The following is a 23691-nucleotide window of genomic DNA, read 5'->3' as shown; positions in this document are numbered from 1 at the left end:
AGGAGTATAGCCAAGACATTCAGTTCACCAGCAAACTCAGCACTCATAAAATGCACCAGTAGTGTACCTTTATATTCCTTTTGAAGATACCTCAAATTTTCCAGAAAGAAATGATGTACGTGTAAAATAAGCCTTTAGTGATATGCAGAAGACAACATCCCACAGAGGGCAGCTTTCTGGTGACTGGTAAAGTGACAAACAGGCACAAGAGAGACGTGGTTTTGCCTGTAAAGCTGCCACTACTGCTTTAATCCTCAAAACAGATCAAATGTAGTTTGCTTTTTTTGAGCTGCGTATTGCCTAGCTTCACATCATCATGCTTTTTAGGTAATATAAGAAGAGCTGTGCGAAATAAAGTCAAACCAAGAGCTCTACCATATAAGGACTCTAACATATAAATTATTAACATACAAATAATTATTAGGAACACAGTCAAAAAAACCTGTCACCACTCATGTGAGAGAGCAAAACAGCAGCAGTGCTGAGCCAGCATTAGGTAATGGGCAGGGGGGAAGAAGGTGTGCACACACAGGGCACTGCTTTCCTCTTTTAGAATTAATGAGATGAGAAAAAGTAATCGTTTTAAGTGCTCTTAATGCCCTTTAGTTTTCTATACTCAGGCAAGGTGTAGAGGGAGTATAATTTGCTAATTTACCTTTTTTTCTTCTACTTTCTGTACTCCTACAATATAAGATAATTTTTAAAATAATGTGGGTATTTTATCCTGTGCTGCACACTAATGCTGTTAGACCTTCAAAGGACACAGACTTCTGAGACACCTGCTATTCCCTATTTTCTCCTTTTTTCCTTTTTCAACACCTGATCCCAGATGTCATTTCCCATGCAGTGTTAAAATCCAGCTCTGAATACAGAACTATTAGTTTTTAACATGGACCTTTTAGTGCTCACCATTTCACTACCCTAGTGAATCACAAGAAGTCCTGCGAGTAACAGAGACAAATACTCATTTTACAGAAAACTGAACCAGAGCAATGAAGAACTGCTAGATTTAGGCACTGAAATTCAGACATCCATATTCTAATGCCAAACTGACAGCACAATATTAATAATATTGCTACCACGTTATAAATAAGCAGGTGCGCACAAAAGCCTCAATTACAGCTTCCTTTGGAGCCCAGATTCTTCATCATCATTTTATTTGTGCCAGCAACATCGTATTAGCAATTCTGCATTAAGCACAAACCAGCCAACAACAAAACACAGAAAGATACGAAGCCGAGGCTCCATGCCAGTGCCCAGGGCCAAAGCAGCAAGCTGCAGGTTTTCTATAGCCCCAGGGTCATTCACTCTGAACTGTGCATGCAGAATCATACATGAGAGCTACTCAGAAAGTCCCTTATGATAAACAAAGGACATTTCCCAAAGGGCATTTGTAAGTTGAAGAGGTTTAGCTAAGCTTTTGAATCATGGGCAAGGATGGATCCGATGAATTTGTTATATACCCGAACTCTGTCCCCCTCCCCAAACCCAGTCTGTGTTCCAAGAAACATACGAAAGATGGGAAAATGCCAGCTTCCAAAAACCTTCCCCTTAACAAGGGTGGCTAAAAAACGCCCAAGATGAGCAACATTTACTGGAGTAGAGCTGAAACAGAGCGCCTGAGGGCTGCGCTGTCAGCCCAGCTAGATGGCCTCCACGTCCCTGGCAACCATTAAGAGAGCAGAGGGCAGCGCAGCCCCGCAGCACGCCGTGGCAATTCTCTAGCGCTATTCCAGCGCAACTGCAATCCTAAGAGGAAAACAAGAGATCTATGAGAGGTCCGTAGCTACTGCTCTGAAACAGCGCAGAATCAGACACATCACTACAGCACAGTACGGATAACGCCTCCGGGCGGTCCGGCCCGCACGGCGGAACTCTTGGAAGCACCGCGCGGCAGCGCACGGCTCGGCTCCCAGCCTCCCGCGCCGCGTTCAGCACCGGCGGCGCCGCATCTTCCCGACGCGCCGGCACCAAGTTCCCCGCGGCGCCCGGCGGCCACGAACAAAGCCGCGGCCGGGACCCGGCGCCGCCTTCGCGCGCGGCCCGGTAGCCGAGGAGAGCCGCCCCAGGACACCGCCCCGCCACTGGGCGGCACCGCGCCGAATCCCGTCCCGCCCGCGGGCCGCGGCCCCCGCCCGCCCGTTCTCTCCCTCCCTCAGCCCACCGCGGCCCGTGGCCGGAAGCCACCGCCCCGAAGGGACCCCCGTCCACCCGGCTCCGCGGGCTCCCCGTGGGCACGTCTCCGCCCCCCTCCTCGGCCGCCGCCCGCCCCGCACAGAGCCGGGCGTCCCGCGGGCCTCACCTCCTCTCCGGGCAGCCCGAACACCTCCGCGGGAGAGGCCGCCATGCCGCGCACCGCCCGCCACGGCCGCGCCCCGCCCCCGGCCCTCCCGCGCTGCCGGCCCGCCCCCGCCTCGCGCGCACCCCTCCCCTCCGGCCTCCCGCCCCGCGCTGATTGGCGCAGAGGAGGAAGACGGCGGCGCCCCATTGGTCTTCCCGCTGCGCCCCGCCCGGAGACGCGCGCCGTGCGGCTGCGGGGGCGCGCGGGCTCCGGGGCTCGTGTGCCTCGGGGCGTCCTGTGGGATCGGCCTCCGCGTGCGCGGAGCGCGGCGTTTGTCTGGAGCGTGCCCGCTATCCCTGTCACGTGCCTTTTTGCATCCCAGGGGACCGTTTGCGTTAACAAATAGAACTGCAGAGATTCTCGAGGAACGAAGAAGAAAATTGCATTGAGGTGCAGATCCCGCGCACCGCGGTGACGGAGCGGCCTTCTCTGGGGCCTGGCGGAAGGAAAGGCCCGCTGTGAGGGAGCTAGGCTGGCGTCATGGCCGGGCAGAGAGAGAGGCCAAGTGGCAAAGCGAGCTGCCGTGGCCGGTGTGGAGGCAGACAGCCACGATGTAAAGGCCTCGTGCTGCCTCAGAAGGAAGATCTGTGGCTGTTATCAGCGTGTCAGTGAGGGAGGATGCAGCTGTTGTTACTGACAGCGTGCAGGCAGCCCTAGGAGCACCCTGTGCCCCTCAGCAGTTCCCCAGCTGCCGTTTGAAGGACCTGCTTCCAAAACGTGGTAAGAGGCCTGAATTCATGCTGCTCTTACCAGAACTGTGCGAGGCATCAAGCCAGGCACCCTGGTGAGAAATGTTCCCTGGTGCTGCCAGGCCCTGCCTATGGTCACACCTGGGCTTGGCAGGCAGCCCTGAACAAAGCATCTGTTGTTCTGGGGATAGCAAGTCTTCAGCTCTAGTTGGTTAGCTCTAGAGGATATGCAGTCGCTGATCCTCACGGTCAGTTGTGTCTTCTATTTCAGGAAACAAGGCATTTCATGCATCGGTTACATTCTGTGAAATCCTAGTTCACCAGAATTCACCAGGATCAGTTGGGGGTTGGATCTTGATGGTCCTTGGTCCCTGGCTTGCAGCTTCTTCTTGTCTGTTTATCTGCAGGGTGGGTTGTCCTCCCAGTTTACCAGCTGAGAAAGTGAGCAAAGATCTGTTCCTGCCAACATCATATTATGCATGTCTCAAAGTGAATGTGGGGCATTATTTATTAAAGATGGTATGAGTGCACTTAAACTGGTGAGAGCCAGACAAGATGGCTTTCAGACAGCTATCCTTTGTCAAGATGATCTAATGAAGGACACTGTGGAGAACCATATCTCCTATTAGACCAGCTAGTACCATTTGGAAAAAAAAAGACCCAGATATTCTTCTGGGTAATTCAAAAGAAAGAGCCCCTCCTGTTTCTGGGTGAGGCCTCCAGACATGCAATCCTTCAATCCAGTTCCATTCACTTTCCTTACAATACCCCTTCATAGCAAAACTTGAGGCTTGTCCAAATTTAAATAGTTCCTGGGTGACTGAGCAAGGACAACCCACCTAACTGATAGCAGGCACAATCTCCAGGTCACTCTGTGAAGAGCTAGTGCTGTATGGTTGAACCTAGTGTTGATTAAGAAACTTCCTACAGCATGCTAGAAAAACCACATGGGTTTGTGGCTGTCAGGCATGATTCTTTTTGCAATTCTGCCTTTTACTCGGTTAGAGAACACAAACCATGTCAGACACTCCCAGAATTTTATGGGATTTTTTCAAAATTAAATCAGTTAGTCTAATAAAATATACTATTTTATTTTTTCGTATAAAGTGGTTATTACAACATTGCTGTCGTGTGGCTGAGCTCTGCACTGTGTCTCTGCAGTCTCAGTCCCACCTTTTCTACACACCAGAAGCACACCCGAGGTGTTACTGAACGAAGGCATTGCTTGTGAATAGTTCATTAGCACATTCTTTCTGTAAAACATCAAAACTCAAACATTAACTTCTGAGTAACCTATCATTTCAAGATGAAACAACGCCCCTTCCGAAATTTACAGCAGGGCATTTGCACACTCCATTTTTTTAAGTCATATGGTTTTTTTAATACTATATATAGTTTTATTTTGTTTCCATGAAAAGACCATAGATTGTCCAGAACTGAAGTTATAGCACAGTTGGAAAACAAGGCCATCAGCAGAGGCCTGCTATCATGTGGCTTGGGCTTGGTTTGCTACCCAGAGGTACCCATATGCTGAGTTAAGATCTGTGTGTGTTTTCAGAGTAATCAGGAATCTTCAATATCAAGTCACTTAAAAGAGAATAAACTTAAGTTAAAGAATATTCCCTTACTTAAAAAGACAAGAAAATAAAATGCAATGTTTGTTAACAAACATTGAGTTCTCATATAAGATATCTCCAGCATTTAATATTTTATGATCTTGTGCAATTACAGACTATTAGGGGAAGAGAACTCTTCTGAGAGATGTTCCTTTTCTTTTTACAAATAATTTATTGTCGGCTGCACAGAATAACCCTGCATTTGGATCATCTAAGTGCAATGGAATGCTTTATCTGTTTATCAAGACCATTAAAAACATATGAATATTTAATCTCATTACACCATCCCAATGGTGAGTTCTCATCTGGTAACAAAGAAATGTGACTTCTGCTGCCATCTAAATTAGCATTAATTGACCTGAAAGATTTAAAGATTAAAAAAAAAAAAAAGAAAAAAGGAATTTCATTTTCCCTCTCTTAGATGATAGCATCTAGACTGACAGACCAAAGGTATGGTCAGAATTGTATTTACATTTACAATGTTTAGTTTGCTTCTTTCTTCACACTAAATCCTTTTATGATCTAAACACATCTGTACATTCTAATACTGAACTGCTTTGAAGAAAAAACAAACATAAAGCTGTTTTTGTTGTTAAGCAGGAAATGAGGTTGTAAAAGAAGATTTGTTTCAGATTTCCAAGGGGTTATCATAATAAAACAACCTTTAGCTTAAGAATATATGTGAACAGTGGTCATGGTTAAGTTATAAAAGCTAGGACAATAAGTGACATCAAGGTATATCCTGGATTATTCAGTACAGGATACGGGTTTGCTCTAAGGCATTTTAAATCAAGTTAGGTAAATTACCTTCATTGCTCTTGCTTTAAACCAAAGGAATTAGAGGTAATTTTATTGCACTTACAAAACAAAACACCCATATGCAAACGATACACATTTAGATTTTTGTCCTATTATCTTTTGTTCTACTGAGTCATATAATAGGAAATGTTATGATGATGATCCAGTCGTGGTGTCACAGTGACAGGTAAGTGGAAAACTACATGCAGGAGGGAATTAACAGAAAAAATACATATCGCAAGTGAGTCACTGCTGTGACTAAGCTAAGTAAATACCTGTTGAGAGCATCGAAGTCTCAGTTTCTCAACTATGGTGGCAGTGACTCACTAAGACAACTAATGCAGAGAGTTTAGAGCCCCAAACCTAACATTCTTCTCAGCTAAACAGTTAATTGCAAATACGTGCTAGATAATAGATTTCAAACACCGTGATAGCATGATGCAACACTGATAATGATAAGATGAAAGCTTGCATTTTGAAAGCGAGAACTTCAGTCTGATAAAATGGCCCCAGACTGACTATTGTGCTTGCATTGCATTCTAACTGGGTAGGTCAGGTTGCTCTGAAAGTAATGCCTCCTGTCTATTTCCATGGAAACTACAACAGATACAAAGAACACAATAGCACTGTTTGTTAGAGCAAATTCTCAGCGACAAAAGACTTTTTCAACAGTCACCACCACCATTAGCTGTGCATTTTCACCAGCGATGAACTACAGCCTGCATGCCACATATAAAAATGCACCAGTGGAGGTGTCCCACTGTTTCACAGCTGCTATGATGGCAAAGCAGTGACGCCATCGCCCCTGCAGAGATCTCCGTCCCCTCAGAGAGCTGCTGACATCTACAGCTCTCGATGGAGTGAGGGGTGGATATAAGAAGGGAAAGGTGTGCAGCAAAAAACGTTGTTCCTCATTTCTGTGACCGGCTCAGAAGTTTACAAGCAATTAGAAATGTCTCTGGATTGATGAGCAAACCTGCATAGTAGTAACTGTAGAGGAGGTGGAAAGATATATTCATTTTGTGCACATGCATTTGAACCAAGCGGTAAACACTTGTCTGAATCACCACCACTGAGATGTTATTTTTCTGTTTTCAGCTGGAGAGGGAGAAGCTGCCAGAACAGAAACATGGAGCTGCTGAGCACCAGTCAACTGCTGTCACCATTCTCAGCTTAATTCATCACCAGTGATCCCATGGTTAACGCAATCCTTGTGGCTATTTATGCCACAGCTCAGCCTTCCATAGCGTTACAGAAGTAAGAACTTTCTGGACATAACGTGTTTGGGTTTTTCTTTAAGTACCTTGAGATCATCATCGTGTGTGCATGTGCACTAGTCACACTAGATATGTTCTGCTAGTAGCTAAAACACTGCTAAGATCAGAGGAAGCTACTTTTCTGAATGGATGTGTGCTCATGCTCTCCTGTCTTTACTCCTCTCTTTTCTTTCCACAAGTAATCCTTGTTGGAGTAGTTTTTTGTTATTCCGTTAGCACAAGAATATCTATCTGAACAAGGCCTCTTGGACACCAGAGCTTTGACTCCCCTCTTCTGTGTACGTAAAGAGAGATTGTTTTGATTTTCAAAGCAGTGTTAAACAGAAAGTGCTTTGTCCCAGCCAGAAATAGTAATTCCTTATACACAGCTTTTTCAACAACGCATTTCAGAATGCCCCCTCTTGTCTCAGGACAAGCCAGAACTGACTCTGGGAACTAGTTATCACAGCCCTTGGAACAAGTATCCTGTTGAAGTACTGATATGGAGAAGGCAAGTTGAAGACTTGAGAGTATTTTTGTTGGAGAAAGGAATTGATGAGTGAGTTCTAATTGGGGAGTTTATAATAGAATACAGTTGTAGAGTTGTGTTTTTTGTCAGTTCTGAGAAAACAAGGATATTTGAGAAGAGGAAGTCCAATAACTATGAAATAAACATGCTGAGAAGCAGAGATCTATAGGGACAGGCTTTCAGCTACCCGAGGAAGGCTGCAGTGACCACAGCAGCTTCAGGTTCACTGAAAACTTGATTGTAATTTGCATCATGTGATTTACTGTTACAGATAGACAAAGTTTCAATGATAATAACTAAAAAGACTTTGAGAAGCAGCAGTTTATTAAAAAGATGACAATAAAAACGAGCTACAAGGCCAAAAATGGAAGTTTTTAATAAATGCTGAGCTGAAGTACTACCAGATATAGCAAACAGGTAGGCAAGCTCAGGGAGAACTGACTCAGCAGCAGCCACGACAAAGCAGTTGGATGTGTAGATGTTCCCAGGCAACCCGGTGTGAGCACTTATGTCACTGGGAGGGTAGCTGTAGAATATTCAACGCATGTACCAGGAATATCATCATCTATTAAGAACATTCTCTGGTTCTGTAACCTCTGGGTTCTAAGTGTTCAGCACTGTACATTTTTTAAGCAAATCTGTCATGTTCTCAGTTCTCTTTTGACCGAACTAGCTTTGCTTCACTTGTGGATATCCATGTGTGTGTGTGTATGTATGTACACATGTATGTATAAAAACACTCATATTTACTAAAAGATGGGCAGCAAAATTCACCATCCAGACATGAAACTAACACTCAGATCAGCATCCACATGGGGATGCCTGTAATACTGAGGAGCTACACAGAAGTAGCACAGCTATCGCTACTGTGTTCTAGGGTTCTCAACCAAAATACTGTTTTCACATTTGCTGGTAAATTTCAACTCAGATTCAACTGAAAGGTGACACTGGTGTTTTTTTCCTCCCCAAATGTAATAGTGTTGCCATATGAGTAACTAAAAAGGCATGGCTGCAGAAGTGGGGCATAAAGCTAACAAAACTCTCTGAAGAGAAGATCATTCTGAGAGCACAGACTGCACAAGGTTTTCAAGACTCACATGCACGCTCAGCTTTAAACTTGTGGCTGGGCTCAGGTCAACACAACTCCACAGCTGTGATCAGAACTGTTTCAGGCCCGCCTTCACATACGTTTCTCACATAAAGAAAATAATCTAGAAGTCATTTTAATATAAAATGTTTTTATTTTTGAAAACATTTAAAAAACAATTTTTGAGCACTTTCAATAAAAAAAATAACTGAAATGCTACTGCAATATTCAACTACTGTAGTTTCAGCAGTACAACAGACAACGAAACACTGCGGGAGAGAGGGAAAACTGGATTTCCTGCATTTAATGAAAATGTAGTACAGGGATTTATTTTTTCCTTAGGGTGCAGTTAATAAAGCACGGTATAGTACAAGATTATTATATGAACCTTGGATGCACTGCACAAGAAACGCTTTCCTTCTTTTCAGTTCAGAAGTCAGTGCTTATTGCAATTATTTGCAAATTATTTACTTCATGAATTCTTATCATGATAAAATGATGCAAAAATATCTTTCAACACCCGAACAATAAAAAAGAATCCAAAAAAGGAACATATTCAACAATAACTAAGCTGAATTAGTTAACATAAAAAAGTAAGTAACTTGTGAATAACTATGCTCACCTGGTTAACACCGAACCAGCTTCAATACAGCAAAGAATAAAAAAAAGTGGTTACAGGAATATATCTAGTACTGTACAAGATTAAGTCATTAACACTCATGCACATTTTGTGATCATGTATTAACATGGTGAAGCAAACTAAACTTGATTTTTCCTGCTGTAATATTCTCATTTAAGAGAATAAGAAATAGAAATATCTCATTGAGATCAATGCACATTGCTACATAAGACAATTTCACCTGTCACTTTTAATGACATTTTGCCTTTTAATAATGAAACACATTAGATTTTTTTCCGTTTTATTTTTTGTGGGTTTTTTTGTTTATTTATTATTTTATTTAAATCTGTTGGCCGTATTTGTTGCATTTATCCTAAGGAACGTGCCTGCCACAGGTTCAACAGAATATTAGTGCAATACATGAACCCAGATAGTTTGCTGGACTAACCAACCAATTTTAAAGTGTTTGCTGCAATACTGTACACAGTGTACAAGTTCACTAGTTTGTATATTTTAGCAAAAACTGCTATCAAAAGTATCTATCGTCTTATTTGGAAGCCAATTATGTAAACAAGGGGTCAGAACTGTCTCATCTTCTTTGTTCTGGAGTATCTGACAGACAGGCTTCCATTCGCTAAGATCATGGAATCTTCCTTTGGGTATTGCATACTTTGGTGTGCAGACGTGCTCTGTCTCAATGTAAAGAACTAACAAGCACTAAATACAGGGACCTCATAGAATATCAGTTATAACACCAACACAAAAACACTGCTAAAAGGACTCATACCAATGCACAAAGCCGTGTCTGTGCCTTGGATTTCACTTGAAAGAACCCTTACCGAATAGAACACTTCTTCAATTAAATATATATTTGCTTTAAATCCACTGATCACAGAATATTCCTGCTAATTAAATCACTTGTTAGGTTCAAAGTAATGCTTGTATTTAAAAACAATGTAAAAGGTACTTTAAAAACCTTTGGTGACGGCTGCATAATTTAGAGAGCATCAGCTTCAAATCTACTCTTGTTTTAGTGAGAAATGTTCTGAAAAAGTAGTGAAAAAAGTTAGGTGAGAACTTGTTTACACCAAGCCCACGTCAGTCTCAGCAACATGGGGCCAGGCCAGCACATGGTGCAGACTGCCACAGCACAGATGGAGCTCGAGTCCTCCCCCTCCACACTGGAAAGCAGGGTTCACATATTCACCGGCACTTCACACAGGGTCAGACAAAAGAAGCGCTGAGCGTGTCTCAGACCCAGCCAAGTCAACAAGGCAAGAGGATGGTGAGCCCACCTCTGGCTAAAGGCCGTGGACAGGCATGCAACTCAAGCCCAGCCACTGGCAACTTGTGCCTAAAGGAAAAATGGTTCCAGCCTTACTGTAGACACCTAAAAGAACCCTACTATGCAGTTTTTAGATTCCTAACCTCTTCCTTAACTAACTTAAAAGGGTGACTTAACCCACACCATTGCATATCCCTATGCTTCAAGGAGCAACCCAAACTCTCCACGTCTTTTCCTAAGCAAAAGCAGCAAAATTTCCGATGCAAACACAGTGAACTCACGCTCCCTGTAAGGCGCTACAGTTTGTCACAACAGTTTTGTCCCCGAAGAAGCAGCCACAGACTGGTGGTCGATCAGGGCAAGAGCAAGAGAAGGCATGATACACCAGCACCTGAAGTGACAATGCAGCAGCACAATTCAGGTCAGCACCGCCAAAAAAATTAATCAGGACTGAGATCAAGTCCTTAGCAAAAAGTGAAGAAACAAATGACCGCTAAGTCACTTTAAAAAACAGAAATTAAAAACAAATAATAATCTGAGCATCTACTCCTTAATAAATCTAGGGGGGCTTCTTGTGCCTTCCCATTCATAAATTCATGACCTCTTATTCAAAGGAGGAATGCAAGAGAGGAAAATGTCTTCTGCTCTGCTTTCAGTTTGTCAGTTCTCAAGAGAAATAACCAATTTTATACTAAGCTTAAGAGATGGTACTGTAGCATTCTCAGAACAACTATTTCTTAACAGCTTGATTCTGCAAGTCCTCTTTCTAGCATCAGGGCCATGGCTGGTCAAACACCTCTCTCTTCATCATCAGACTCGTGCCATGCTGATAAAACAAAAGGCCTTTTTTTTTTTTGGTTTAAGTAAACTGGTGAGTTAGAAGTTTAAATTCCATTTTCAAAGGGGGTAGCTAAGGACATGTAACAAAAATTAGATTCATCAGTCCTCTCAAATCATTCAGTGAAAATTGAATTCAGGCTTCTAAAACCAGTAAGCACTTTTAAAATAAATTTTATCCAAAAGGAGATCACATCTATAAAGTGCCTGGCAGTATTATGGCTGTATACAAAATATTTTTAGATCCACCACATTTTATAATATTTTAATCATCTTTTATTTAAAAGAGAGCAAGACAGGCTCAACCTACTGAAATATAGAGGAAAGAACATCTTCCTATACTCTCCACTGTTAGAAAAGAGCAAACTTAAAAACGAATCTTTAAAAATAGTATTTCAATGAGCTCCAGCAGCTCCTTTTTAAAAAAAGAGGGAAGATATCACATCACTTCTCTAGCTTCGATAAATAATTAAATAGTACCTATCATTTTAAAATAAGGTGTTATGCCTAGATTAAACCTCAGCGCTAAAATCTTTTCTCAGCAATTTTGCCTGATATAAAAGCACTGAAGTGAGAACTAAAGCATCAAGTACAATGTCAGAAACATTAATGGACAAAATAACCACACAGATCTCTTTCTCTTAAATAAAAAATTAGTGCACCTTTCTTTTTCCTTGATCACGCCCGTTTCCTGTCATTTTTTCTACCTCTGCGTCTCTCTAGAGATACAAATGGCCCCAGTTCACCACCAGGCAGTACTCACCATAGCTACACAGTGATCAGGCACCTGTGCTGCGTGCCCCCTGGTTCACTTGTATCCACTGCCCATCCCCTACACACCTGCAGGCACCCTGCATTTCAGACAAAGGTCAGTATGAATCACGTACTTAGAAGAAACGAGCAATACTTAGTATGGGAAGCCTACCTATGAGCTCAACTCAAAACCCCCCCGCTGCCTCAACCAGAGCTCTTGTTGCTAGCTGTTAACCACTTCTTTACTACAACGAGAAATGCTGAATGGGAAACACTATCAAATTTAAAAACGTAATACTGGCTCTTTGATAGCCCAATCACCTTCAGAGATTTGTTTTGAAATTGGTAAGACTGCCCTTTCTCTGCTGAAGAATGAGCAACTGGTACAGCAAACTTTTTTTTTTGTTTGTTTTAAATGCCACAATACATAGCAAGTGTTTCTGCTGCAGGAGGCACTTCCATTAAGACAAATACGACACGTCTGTCTTTCACATACAGTGTGCTACATACATACTATAAAACAATATTAACCCAACATTTCAACAGCAGGATGATCCTTGCTCTCCATCCACTCAAAACCTGATGTATTAATTGAGTTCATGGATTCATTGCAAATTTGTTGAAACAAGGGGTCGTTTTTTAATTCCTCCAGTGTAGCATCATCGTCTTGTCCCTGCTGACGACCTGGATCAAACAGTAGATTTGTGTCTAAAGTGTTCAGATCGTTAATGCTGCCTGAGAGTTCGGAAGACAACCTGATGTCGCTGGAAAAGACAGATGTAACGCTGAGATCTGATGCCACCTGATTCACCAGCTGCTGGTTTGTTGGCAGACTGTCCTCCCCTAAAAGGTCTTTTACAGTGCTGCTAAAATCTAATTGCTGCTCTCCGATGTCTGATTGTGCTTGGTTATCTCCAGAAGAAAAACTGATCTGATCGGTGCTGCTTTTAGTGAGGTAATTTGGTGTTTGGAATTCATAAATTGAAGTGCTGGAATTGATCATATTTTGCGGGTTGGCACTAGGAAAAGCAGTGGACGTCTCTAAAATCTGAGTGAGATTCATCCTGGCCGTGTAATTTGAGGGCATGTTGTTCATTCCCAAACCCCTCACCGCATCATCGCTATCAGAATCGAGTTTGTTTAACAACACATTGGTTATTTTTTTAGCGTTTGTTTGTTTCTGAAGAGATGGGAAGGCCGTCTGCATCATCACAGTCAATGGGACTGACTGGCTTCTCTGCGCTATATTATTGGCATTAGTGTCTGCATGGATATTACTAAATACATTGTGAACTTCAGGAGTCACTGGACTTCCAAAAGGCGCCAGGTTGGAGCGTGGTATATTGGAAACGGGGTAAACGGTGCTCCCACTGAGATTGCGCTGACGGTGGACAGCAGGGCTCACGCTCCGGCATCTCAGACTGTTATTGAGAGAGGAACTGACTCCTTTGTTGTCCAGAGGAGCAGGAACTGCAAAGCCCTCCTGCTTGGTGGCGCTACTTACGGGAGCTGCCTGGTGCTGCACAGGTGAAACAGGAGTCACACGACCAAAGTGAGTGTCGTGGTGGCGTGGCTGAGATTGGTACGACTGGCCAGGAACTGCAAAAGCATGAGGTTTCCTGAAGCGATCCTCCACTAGCTCCTGGTAGCTTGTAAGGATGCCGTGGTTTGCAACCGACGAATTGCTAACGCCACTGTACCCGTTATTCATCCACTCAAGTTTGGTTTTGTCAGGGTGGGTAGCCATAGGCCGCTGCATTGGCTTCACAGGGCTGCTTGAAACAATGCTGGCATCGTGGTAAGCCATACTGGAGCTTATGGGAGTAAATGCAAATGGGTTTCGGCATTCCACAGGACTCGGAGGAACACTACTGCTGCAGTTTGAATGTGGCGTGCCAATGGGTGTGTGCCGGCTGCTTCCTAGAGCACTGTCCACAGGAGTCGTCTGAGCCAGCCTGGAACAGGGGCTCTCGCGTGACACGTTCTGAGATCCAGCAATCATTTCAGAGGTGGGCGTTGGAGTCGGGGTAGGGGTGGGAGTCGGGGTAGGGGTGGGAGTGGGAGTATGAATTGGAGTGCTGTTATGGATCGAATGGTAAAAATGTGTGCTGCTCGGGTGCGATGACACAGGAGCTCCTTGAGCTGCTGTCTGACTCTGAAGTGCCATTCCTAGACAGCCACCGTAAGCATGAGAATTATTCATTGACATCTGCTCCTCCATGAGCACCAGCTCCTCCACAATGCTGTCCTGGGTTAGGTCATCATCAAATGAAAAGAAGTTTTCATTTGACTGAGGGACTGTATGTTCAAATTCTTTCAGCTCAGACTGCAGAGGTAACTGATTTGAAGACTGTGCTTGTATTTGACCCAAGGAAGAGTCCTGGATCTGGCTCTGTAACTGCTGGTTGTACACATCCTGCTGTATACCCTCACAGTGCACTGGCTCCCATGCAGTCTCCTGTAAGTCACTAGAGCCAGAGTGTCCTGCAATAGTCATAACACTGATATCTTGCTGCTGTTCACAATTCACAGATGCAAAATCAGAAGTTTTGGTGATATGGTGCCACGCGTTTGGGTTAAAGCTGCCATCAGATTTTGAATCACTTTCTATAATAAACATGTTTCCTTCCAATTTCACTTTTATATCTGGAGATGATGCTGATGCAAGCTGCTGTTCTAAAGTAGAATCACTGGTATTTAAATCAGTGCTCAAAGAACAGTCTGTCACTAAGTCTGCTGGAGCTGCAGAAGGTACAGGTACATTTACAGGTACCTTGCTGGAAACTTGAACAAGTGTGGTACTGTCACTGTTAGCTAATGATACAACCTTTGGAACCTTCGTAACACTGTTTGCTTTTGGACTCTCCTCAGCATTACCAGCTGAAAGCTGCCCCACCAGTGGTTTCTTGACAGGTGGTACCTGGGAATCCTGAAGCGTAGAGGGCTGTCTCTTTCTTGGACTTTTAGTGCACATTTTGTCTTTAATTGAAGACTCACCAGGAGGAAGTGAATCAATGCTGGTGCTGGACAAGTTGTGACTGGCAATAGAGAGCTTTAGAGTGCTTTGATTATTGCCTGCTGAAGAAACTGGTGTGATCTCATTGGACTGCATCTTGTATTTGGTCCCTGCTTCTTCAGCTCCCTGATCACAGCCCTTAACTGGTTTTGCCTCCACGACACCATCAGCTGAAACCTTCACAGTTGCAACCTCAAAATTAATCTGTTGAGCAGGAGGCAGGTCAGGGGTTGCCTTTATGGATTTAGATGTGTCAGAGCTCTCCTGGCCCTGTACTGGGTTCTCATCCAGCAGTCCTTCTGGTTCCATTTTGATCTCAACTGCAGATGCAGCTACAACAGTGCTAGGCTTGGATCCTGGAGACTGAAGTGAAACAACAGAACCATTTTTGATCTGTGGAGTAGTCCTCCCTTCTTCCACTGCTCCTGCACTACTATTAACTGAAGGTGTCTGTTTGACGGGCACGCTGCTGCTGCTGGGGGCCAGAGATATTGCTGTCATTTTTACCACATTTAAGGAATTCACGTGTGGAGCTGGCACAACAGTCTTGATTGGGCTACTGGTAAAAAGCACCGTTGTGGGAGAGCGGATGGTGAGAGCACTGGTATTTGCTGGCTTCGGTAAGATCTGTGGGTAGCGATGTCGGGCAGAGCGGTCACCAACTGGGCTGGCAGGAACGTTCTGGGGAGTCTTTGGTGACTGCTTGACTGATTGCATGTGCTGAGTGACCACCTGAACATTGAGTGGCAGGACCTTGTTGTCAGATGATCCCATAGGACTTGGAGATGTCACCAACTGCCTGGTCCTTGGCACCTGTTTAGAGAGAAAAAGAAATGGTGTGGCAATGAAGCAAGGAAGTCCTGAAAATCCACAGACCACTCCACGCGTTTCAAAGATTAAGGACAACACAACTCAACACACCAAAGTCTCTACACCAGCAAATGTCATTTCAAAACAAAGCAAGCTCTCTGACTGCATGCAAGACAAGTGATATGTCTGCCTACAGCTGGTAGATATGAGGATTCCATTTTTAAGGTAGGCCTTTAAGGCACCGGTCTACACATTACTCTGCTCTTCTACTAATGAAAGGGTTATTCTCATGTAGTTCTTCACTAAGTAGCACCAAAGACAGAAATACAAAGGATAAACAGAGGATGTGTTCAAAACTACTGATTTTTATATTTATGTATGTATTAATAGCCTTTATCTACTGAAATAAACAATACAGCTAATGTCCTAAGAACAAATAACCTTCCTCCCAGTCTTGTTTTCTGTGTCTAAAAGACAAGGCAGTCCCACACTACAAATTCCACGCAAAATTAAAATTGTTGCTGTCACTAAATCCACCAGACCAATGCAAATCAATTTGGATTCTAAATGAGATGGCTCAGTGACCCACGTGACCTGTAGACTTTCCCATCTGGTTAAATTCATCTCAAGAGTAATTATTCCTACATGATCTAAATTACTGCTAGCTGAAATTCCTTTGTCGTTGACTTCGAAGATGAACTTAGCCAATACGATGTGATCAGAATTCTGCTGCCTCTTATTCCTAATTCAGTCATACTGTTATACCAGTCACTGAGACAGAAAAGAACCAAGGGATTCAAATCTGAACAGAAACCATATTTTCATCCCACTGACACCACTGCTTAGCTAGGGGCCATTTTCAGTCCTTTCCTAAGTTGATTTCTCAAGAGAACTGCTGGAGAATTACCGGTATTGGGCTGGGGACAGCTGCCACAACAATGCCGATAGGCTGAGGAGAGAGAATTGCAGGACTTCCATTAGATATACTAGTTACACCATTGGTTGTGGTGCCTTCTGTTTTCTTGGCTGGAGACTCTCCTGGCAAAGGAGACTGCAGTTTCTGTTCTTGCTGCTTCTTCTGGATCTTACGCTGCAGCTGCTGCTTGGCATCAACAGGAGATGACAGAGTTTTCACTTGTGGTTGAAAGGAATTGCTTTCAGCAGTAGGTATAAAAGCTGAGGGCTGGGGGATCCCTTTTATTCCTGAATATAAAAGAAGAAGAATTAATTATAACAACATATTCCCTGTCTGCTGTAGTGCCACATCTGTACCCAGCTGCACAGACACATGGCAGGCATTTCCACAACCATTCAGTAAACATCTCACCCATGAGAGCATCTCATACTCAGCTCTCCTCAGTGTTTCAGTTTCTTTCCACATTTGAGGCAAAGTCTCTCTCTGTTAAGCAAGTTGCATGCTAGCTGCTAAGTACTGGCATCTTGTTTCTAGTAATCCCAAACAACTTTTGTTTCAGCAAAATCTAAAACCAATGCATTTCATTTAACTGACAGTAGAGGGCAGTGGATATGTTTCAGATGAACCTTTAAAATTCATTATCTACCACGTTTTTGTTTTGCTATCTGCACTGAAAGCAGTTTTAAAATATTTCCAGAAAGCCTTTGTGTCACAAAGTAGCAGCTCTGAAAAGATGATATCTGCATCTAATGCCAGAATGGATCACATGCAGTCTGTGAACAGTGAAAGAAGTCAAGAAGAGAAGTGACAAGGGAGAAAAACAATCAATCGGAACCATTTGAAGGGCAATTATTTGTGTTTAGATACCCAGTATGTGTTCAGCAACTGCCTTCTGGTAGTCCACCCTACCAGCAGCAGCCTGCATGTACCAAGAGAGCCTGAGCACTGCAACATCTCCACTTTATGCTTTCAATTCCTTCTTCACAGAGCAGTGAAATGCCCCAGTGTATTGCAATTACTGGCAAATAAGTGACCTATGTGGGCTGAATATTGAATTATTAAAAAAAAAAAAAAAAAAACACACAAAAAATCCACAGCCTTACATTTGAGATTAAAAGCTTTTTTTTTTTCCCCTCACAGCTAATAGACAGTGACGTTGTAGTTCTTGCAATAATGAGGAATGCAAATATCTTATTTGCCATTCTAGACCATAGAACCTCTCCTGAAATGACTGCCCACAACGCACTCCAAGCTCCCCAGGGATTCACTGGAAATAACTGCCCACTTCCTGGAAGCACCAGCTTCTTCTGAAGGAGTAAAGGGAGGGAAGCTACATGAGTCAGAGAGTTATACATATATCCAGATTTCCTCCTGGCAGCCAAAGAAGAAAAGCAATGACAATCAAGAACTGTCACCATCACCTGTCAGTTCCAAGCTGGAAAAAAAAAATCATAAGGAGGAAGAAAGTGATCCAGCATGATCCAATCTTCAGCCCTGGCCATCAGTCTCCATTTGAAGTTCCAGTCTCGAGCCAATAGATTTGCCTTGGTTCAAACACATTTTCCTAAATAGCCCTGAGCAGAACTCCTCTGAGGGAAGTTGGAGTAAGATGTTGTACATGTGAATTTTCCTATTTTTCACTGTTGTAAAGGGCCACACACACACAAAATATCTATAAGTGATTAAATAACTAATTCTGAGAACGATGGGAATGTAAAAGTAGATGTAAAAATGACATCACGTGCAAGCTTTTTCAGAGACTGAACACAACAGGTATTCCTCTAATGTAGCAAATAAACCCCTCTCTTTACCTTGAAGTCAAGTGCTGGAATCTGTCACACAACTGACTGCAGAAGGCCCTTCTTTCTCAGAGGGGCTCTCAGAGCCCCTCAAACCCTTACTTTTAAGATGAAGAATTTAAACAAACACTGATGTGGTGGTGTTACTGCCTGACACAGATCAAACATGTCAGGAAAATTTGCATCTAACATACCAGAAATGCTGGTAGGAAAACCTGCTCTAGAGAAAAAGGAAACAGAAAATTGTTTCCAGATTAAGACAAGCTATCAGAGAAACACAGCTACATCAGCACCATGACTACAAAGCCCCACTGTACTGGCCCCAAAACACAGATGAAGTGCACAACTCACTACAATTACTCACATACTGAAAACTAGCAATTCCTTTGAGTGCTTTATAATACCCACGTCCTCAACAGAGGAATTGGAGAAAACCACAGAATCAGTTTGGGAAGACAGGTTTTTCCATCCAATTTCCACATGCAATTACTGCAGGCTGTCTCCCAGGAATCACCGGTCAGCTACTGACACTGCACTGCACACACCTTCCTGCCTTTGGTGCAGCAGATGCTGATAGGAATGGGACAGGATGGACCCAAGTTCTGACTGCTTACACTCACAGATTAACTCCTACTTTTCATTACCTCAGAGAACATAAGCTAGAAAACTGATTTGAACAAGAACACTCAGATTCATTTCATTAATTATTTACTTGACATAGGATTTCTTGCTTCAATTTCTCAGTTGCTAAGGTGTTTACTCAACTGTAAGCACTTCTAGAGAAGTAATCGGGTTTCCAAAGTCTTCTAAGTGACCAGACCCCAGATAACCTATGGTTCAGACTGACTGTTGTTATATCGTCACTTCAAGGCCAGATGAGACCTCCCCTCCCTCAGGTAGTGAGCAGTTCAAGAAACACAATTCTGTTTTGTAAGGCATTCATACCCCAGTCTTTAAAACAGGACTATTAATGTGAATCTAAACGGCAGCTAAAGTCTGTCAGACAGACGACAGTGACACAAAGTAAATCTCAGAGCACGAAAGGCTAACATCACAAAATAAACCTGAAACCACTCTTTCTTTTCACATCTCTCTATGCAGACTACCAGCAAGAAAAGACTTTACAGCAACGTGGATGGAAATAATTGAAATGCATCTGCAAGACTCAACTGGTGTCACTGTTTAAGGTCTGCCCTGAAAAGAAATGTTTCTTCAGAGATATTAGTGACGCAGTCAACAAAGGACTAAGCCATCATTCCTCATTTCAGCTAACACTCATGGGAGAGGACAAGAACAACATGACCTGAACCAAGATGCATTCCCACTCAGAGCAGGGAAGACAACGTGCATCAATCCCTAATGGTCCAGGACTGCCCAGCCACCTCTCTACTCTTTCTTGCCACACCAGGTAAGACTAAAGGAAGTCCCTCCCACTCACACTATGCTACTCCAAGGAAAGAAATTCCCACTGATTCAGAACTCATTACCTGCTGGTGCCCCTGCCATTACAGTTAAAGCTGCCATTGACTTGGTACCGATGTAGTGACTTTTGACAAGGAAACGAGCCAGTTCCAAGACTGTATCAAAAGGCTGGCTGAGCACTTTCTGGGCCCACTCACAAACAAGCCGGCAGGCTGCAGAGACAACTTCCTCATCAGCACTTTGTAGCTGTCCAGATGGCTCTGTCCCATCCAACTAAAACAAACAAAGAAGGTTACTTCAGTAATTGAACGTTATTGAAGAGCGAAAACAAGAAGAATACAGAGCAAATGATGATGAGAAACATGCAAGTTAAGTAATTATGTTCACGTACTTCCATGAAATTGGGAAAACAAGATCACAACATCAGCAGTGTTAAAAATGAAGCATTATTGCTTGTTTCCAAAGGTGCTTTATGGAGCTGACTTTTCCAGAAAAAAATGAGTGAAAATACTAACATCCAGAGCACACACAGCTGATTCTCCCTACATCCATTGTTTTATCAACTCAGCAGTCATTTACACAGGAACTGCTTCTTTCACAGGAGCTCCTCGATGTTGAATTATTATTTTAAATATACAGTAAAACCAAAACAGAGTCAGAGTTAAAAACCATAGCATTAGCTTTCTCTATGAATTTGACAGAATCACCAAACAATAATTCAGAAGCTGAGCACTGTAAAGAAAACATTAAGAACTACACAGCTTTTCAATTTGCTTTAAAAACTTCAGATTGTAAAAATAACATAATAAATGTTAATTTGTACAAACACATACGAATAAGCAAATATATACCATACCCCATCTCCAGTTTTATGAAAGTCAAGGTTGGGCAGTGTCGGCATATGCACAAAAGCCTTCTTCCTCAGTCCACTGTAGCAATATGTGATCAAGAATTAAGGTCTACACGATTTCAGATTAGCTGGGGATAGGGAGGTAGAGCAGTAATTCTTCCAATACTTCTCACCTGGAAACTCACCAAAAGATCTCAAATTTTGTGCCACTAGTGCTATAAAGCTGGCTTTTTTCCACAGCATACGCTTTGACTTCTTGATTCTGGCTGCCTATTAGCTGATGGGCTCATTTATCCCAGCATGTAATCGTGTATTGCTCCACCTTAACAACACGTTTACCTACACTATGACACCATCAAATTTCTGGGTACTTCAGGCTTTCTAGTAAGTTACAGCTGAACAGGTACTATTTCTGCATGCCCTCTGGGATGGACTATTTCTCTACCACGGGTAAGAAAGAAAGGAAGGAGATTTCAAGTTCAGGCACAGGCAACAAGACTGCAGCCAATGGAGAGAGGAGGCACTTCCCATCCTAGAAGCTCTTGCTCTAAACAGCCTTTCCTATTTCAGGAGGTCTGCTCCACGCAATGAAGAAAACAGTCTCTCCCACTGGCAGGACAACTCACAGGTAAGTGCCTTCCAAGTCTGAAATCAGCTTTTTTGGCTGTTTCCCAGTTGTCCTCTACTCTCCCTTCAAACCATGGATTGAGGAGGTGTAGTTTTATCAAAGATCTATAGAACTTCTTAAAGATCTTTGACTTTACAGCCAACTTTTAAATCACTGGTATGCACAAGTATAATGCAATGAGAGCAGAAACATTTTGATAATTGTGAATTCTACTAATAAAGTATCAGTTACTGCATATATGTGGGGCAAGTTCTTTTACTCCAATATCCCTCTTTACTCAAATTGATACGACTCCTCGGGTTCCTTGCTGCTCTGACAATTAAGCATTAAAACCCAGAAAGACAGCATAACCTATATTTACCTTCCAACTTAACGCTGTATGATTAACAATTTTTTAAGAATTTTGGGAAAGTGTCTGCACTTTTTTTATTTAACACTGCTTCTAAATTTGGCTGATAATTAAGCCATAATGGCTGATGTTCTCCAGGCAAATGCAGAAGTTACTGAGAAGTGTTCTAGCAAAGGATATTTTGATTTGCCTCTTGTGCCTAGACGACGAGCCTTCATATTCGGAAAGACATTTTTCATTATCTTTCCAAAGTCAGCAGCACTTAATGGGTGGTAGCCAAGATTGTCACAATAGCTCCTGCAACAAAGAGAAATAAAACGTGAATGGGAGCAAAGTTAATACAATAGGCCAGTCTACATCTTAGACTCCATCAGAGGTTATCAGAAGAAAACACTCAAACCCGTCCATATTTAGAATCACATATAACATTAATGAAGCTATCCACAACGAACTGAATACATTAAAAATGTATACACAGAGCTATTAATACCATAGCTTTTTGCCTTGTTCTCTACTGAGTTCAAAGACAAGTCATGTGAAGATTTAACAAGTAGTGGCACTAACTAGAGCACAGTTAAAATATACTCCATAACTTAGTCTCAAGTTTATGCTTCAATTCACTTATTTTAGGACACAATAAAGGCAGTGACATTCTCTAGCCAGAAGTATGGCTCGGGTGTGGTAAGGCCTGAAGTCCTGCAGGAATATTTGGTCAGCAATTTGTCTGTGTCCAGACGAAGATTCTGCATACACAGCTGCATCTTAATAGAGCTCAACTGATCTGAATTTAATGAAGCGTATCTTCCCATAGAACCAGCTTCGTCTTTATAGGGCTAACAGAAACATGTACTGAGGAGTCAGTCCTCTTACTACTGTACAAGCAACTATCTGCCCACATCGAATTGTAGGGTCTGTTTACAGGCACCCTTATTTTAACTAACAGCCCGGAATTAACAGATTTCAACTGCCTCTGCGTGTGTAGATGTGTTTATCTTCATATAACTCAGTATACCTACCTGGTAACAGGAAAAAAAAGGCAACAAAAGACCTCATTTTGCTAATTTCACTGTTCTAATAAAACGGGCACCATTATCGGTCTAACACTCAAAAACAGCAGCAGTTTTGTTTTAACATCTATTCATCTATTTTAATGCCTGAGATACTTAAAAAGAATCTATCTCTCCTTTAGGCGGAGAACAAGGATCGTTCATCTCACTGCAAAACGTGAACGTTCTTGAAAAATCACAATCATATGAAAGCAGAAGAGAAAAATGTAAACTGCTCTGGAAGGTTTATCTACATAGCAAATGCTTAAGGCTGCCCAAATATATGAACACAATTACATATTGACTTTTGTTCCAAGTGCTTTGTGGTATTTCACAGCTGTTAGCATGCTCGGGCCCCAAAAACATACAGTAAAAACACTCTCATTCAGGCTTCCAATGGTCAGAATCAGCACCATAGCAATGACCTCTTTTCCTTGAGAGATCCTGAAAGAAATACACAAAACCAACCTATCTCTGAAAAAGAGGAGGTGATTGTATACAGTTCTGTGTGGACACCACAGCAAGACAGAGGGAAAACAATCATTTTGTACAGCACACTGCCCACTACAGTGAGTGGGATGCATATTGGCAAATGTATCACTGCTCATCAAGGAAGAACGAACAGAAGGAAAAACATGATTCCTGAAATAGAAGTTTCACTCCCAGCATCACCTGGCAAAAACAGTAAAGATTAGCAAAGGCATTGGCATCTAAGAAGGCCAGATGAAAGGTCTTCACTGAAAACTGTAGCAGTACAGAGAGTAGGATATAGTTTTGAGGTACTTCCTCTATGTTTCCTCTATGCAAATACTGGAGCATATCTTCTGCTTTCACCTTGGCTGTATGTAAGTATCTTCCATTTGGGAAACACCACCACAAATGTCATGATTTTGTTGATGAACAGCAATGCTTACACTATTTGCTTCTAACACTACCTTACAGAGCTTGTGCACCCTTCACTCTCCCCAGCTCTGCCCAAAACAAAGGCTGCCTGTACCCCTGTACAGACAGCTGTGAGCCACGAGACAGAGCAACCCAGACTTTT

The 23691-nt window shown here is 42.7% G+C and overlaps 2 protein-coding genes across 4 annotated transcripts in view; both read right to left on the bottom strand.

Moving 5' to 3' along the window:
- NEDD4 (NEDD4 E3 ubiquitin protein ligase) overlaps nt 1-2380 on the bottom strand; it is a 50548-nt gene extending 48168 nt beyond the window's left edge. For both annotated transcript variants that reach the window (XM_042875790.1, XM_042875791.1), the window contains exon 1: nt 2303-2380. In XM_042875790.1, coding sequence (XP_042731724.1) covers nt 2303-2347 — 45 coding nt within the window. In that variant the 5' untranslated portion in view covers nt 2348-2380. The remainder of the gene's footprint in view (nt 1-2302) is intronic.
- A 6099-nt stretch (nt 2381-8479) lies between these two features.
- The window catches only part of RFX7 (regulatory factor X7), a 50671-nt gene continuing 35459 nt past the window's right edge, over nt 8480-23691 (bottom strand). For both annotated transcript variants that reach the window (XM_042875868.1, XM_042875869.1), the window contains exons 5-9: nt 21781-21897; nt 20630-20714; nt 19839-20046; nt 16544-16839; nt 8480-15639 (exon numbers count right to left, since the gene is read on the bottom strand). In XM_042875868.1, coding sequence (XP_042731802.1) covers nt 12337-15639; nt 16544-16839; nt 19839-20046; nt 20630-20714; nt 21781-21897 — 4009 coding nt within the window. In that variant the 3' untranslated portion in view covers nt 8480-12336. The remainder of the gene's footprint in view (nt 15640-16543; nt 16840-19838; nt 20047-20629; nt 20715-21780; nt 21898-23691) is intronic.

The sequence above is a fragment of the Lagopus leucura genome, unplaced genomic scaffold, assembly GCF_019238085.1.
Source record: "Lagopus leucura isolate 7727_CA_CO unplaced genomic scaffold, USGS_WTPT01 Super-Scaffold_100015, whole genome shotgun sequence".
Taxonomy (NCBI): Eukaryota; Metazoa; Chordata; class Aves; order Galliformes; family Phasianidae; genus Lagopus; species Lagopus leucura.
This window is presented reverse-complemented; position numbering and strand designations above follow the sequence as displayed.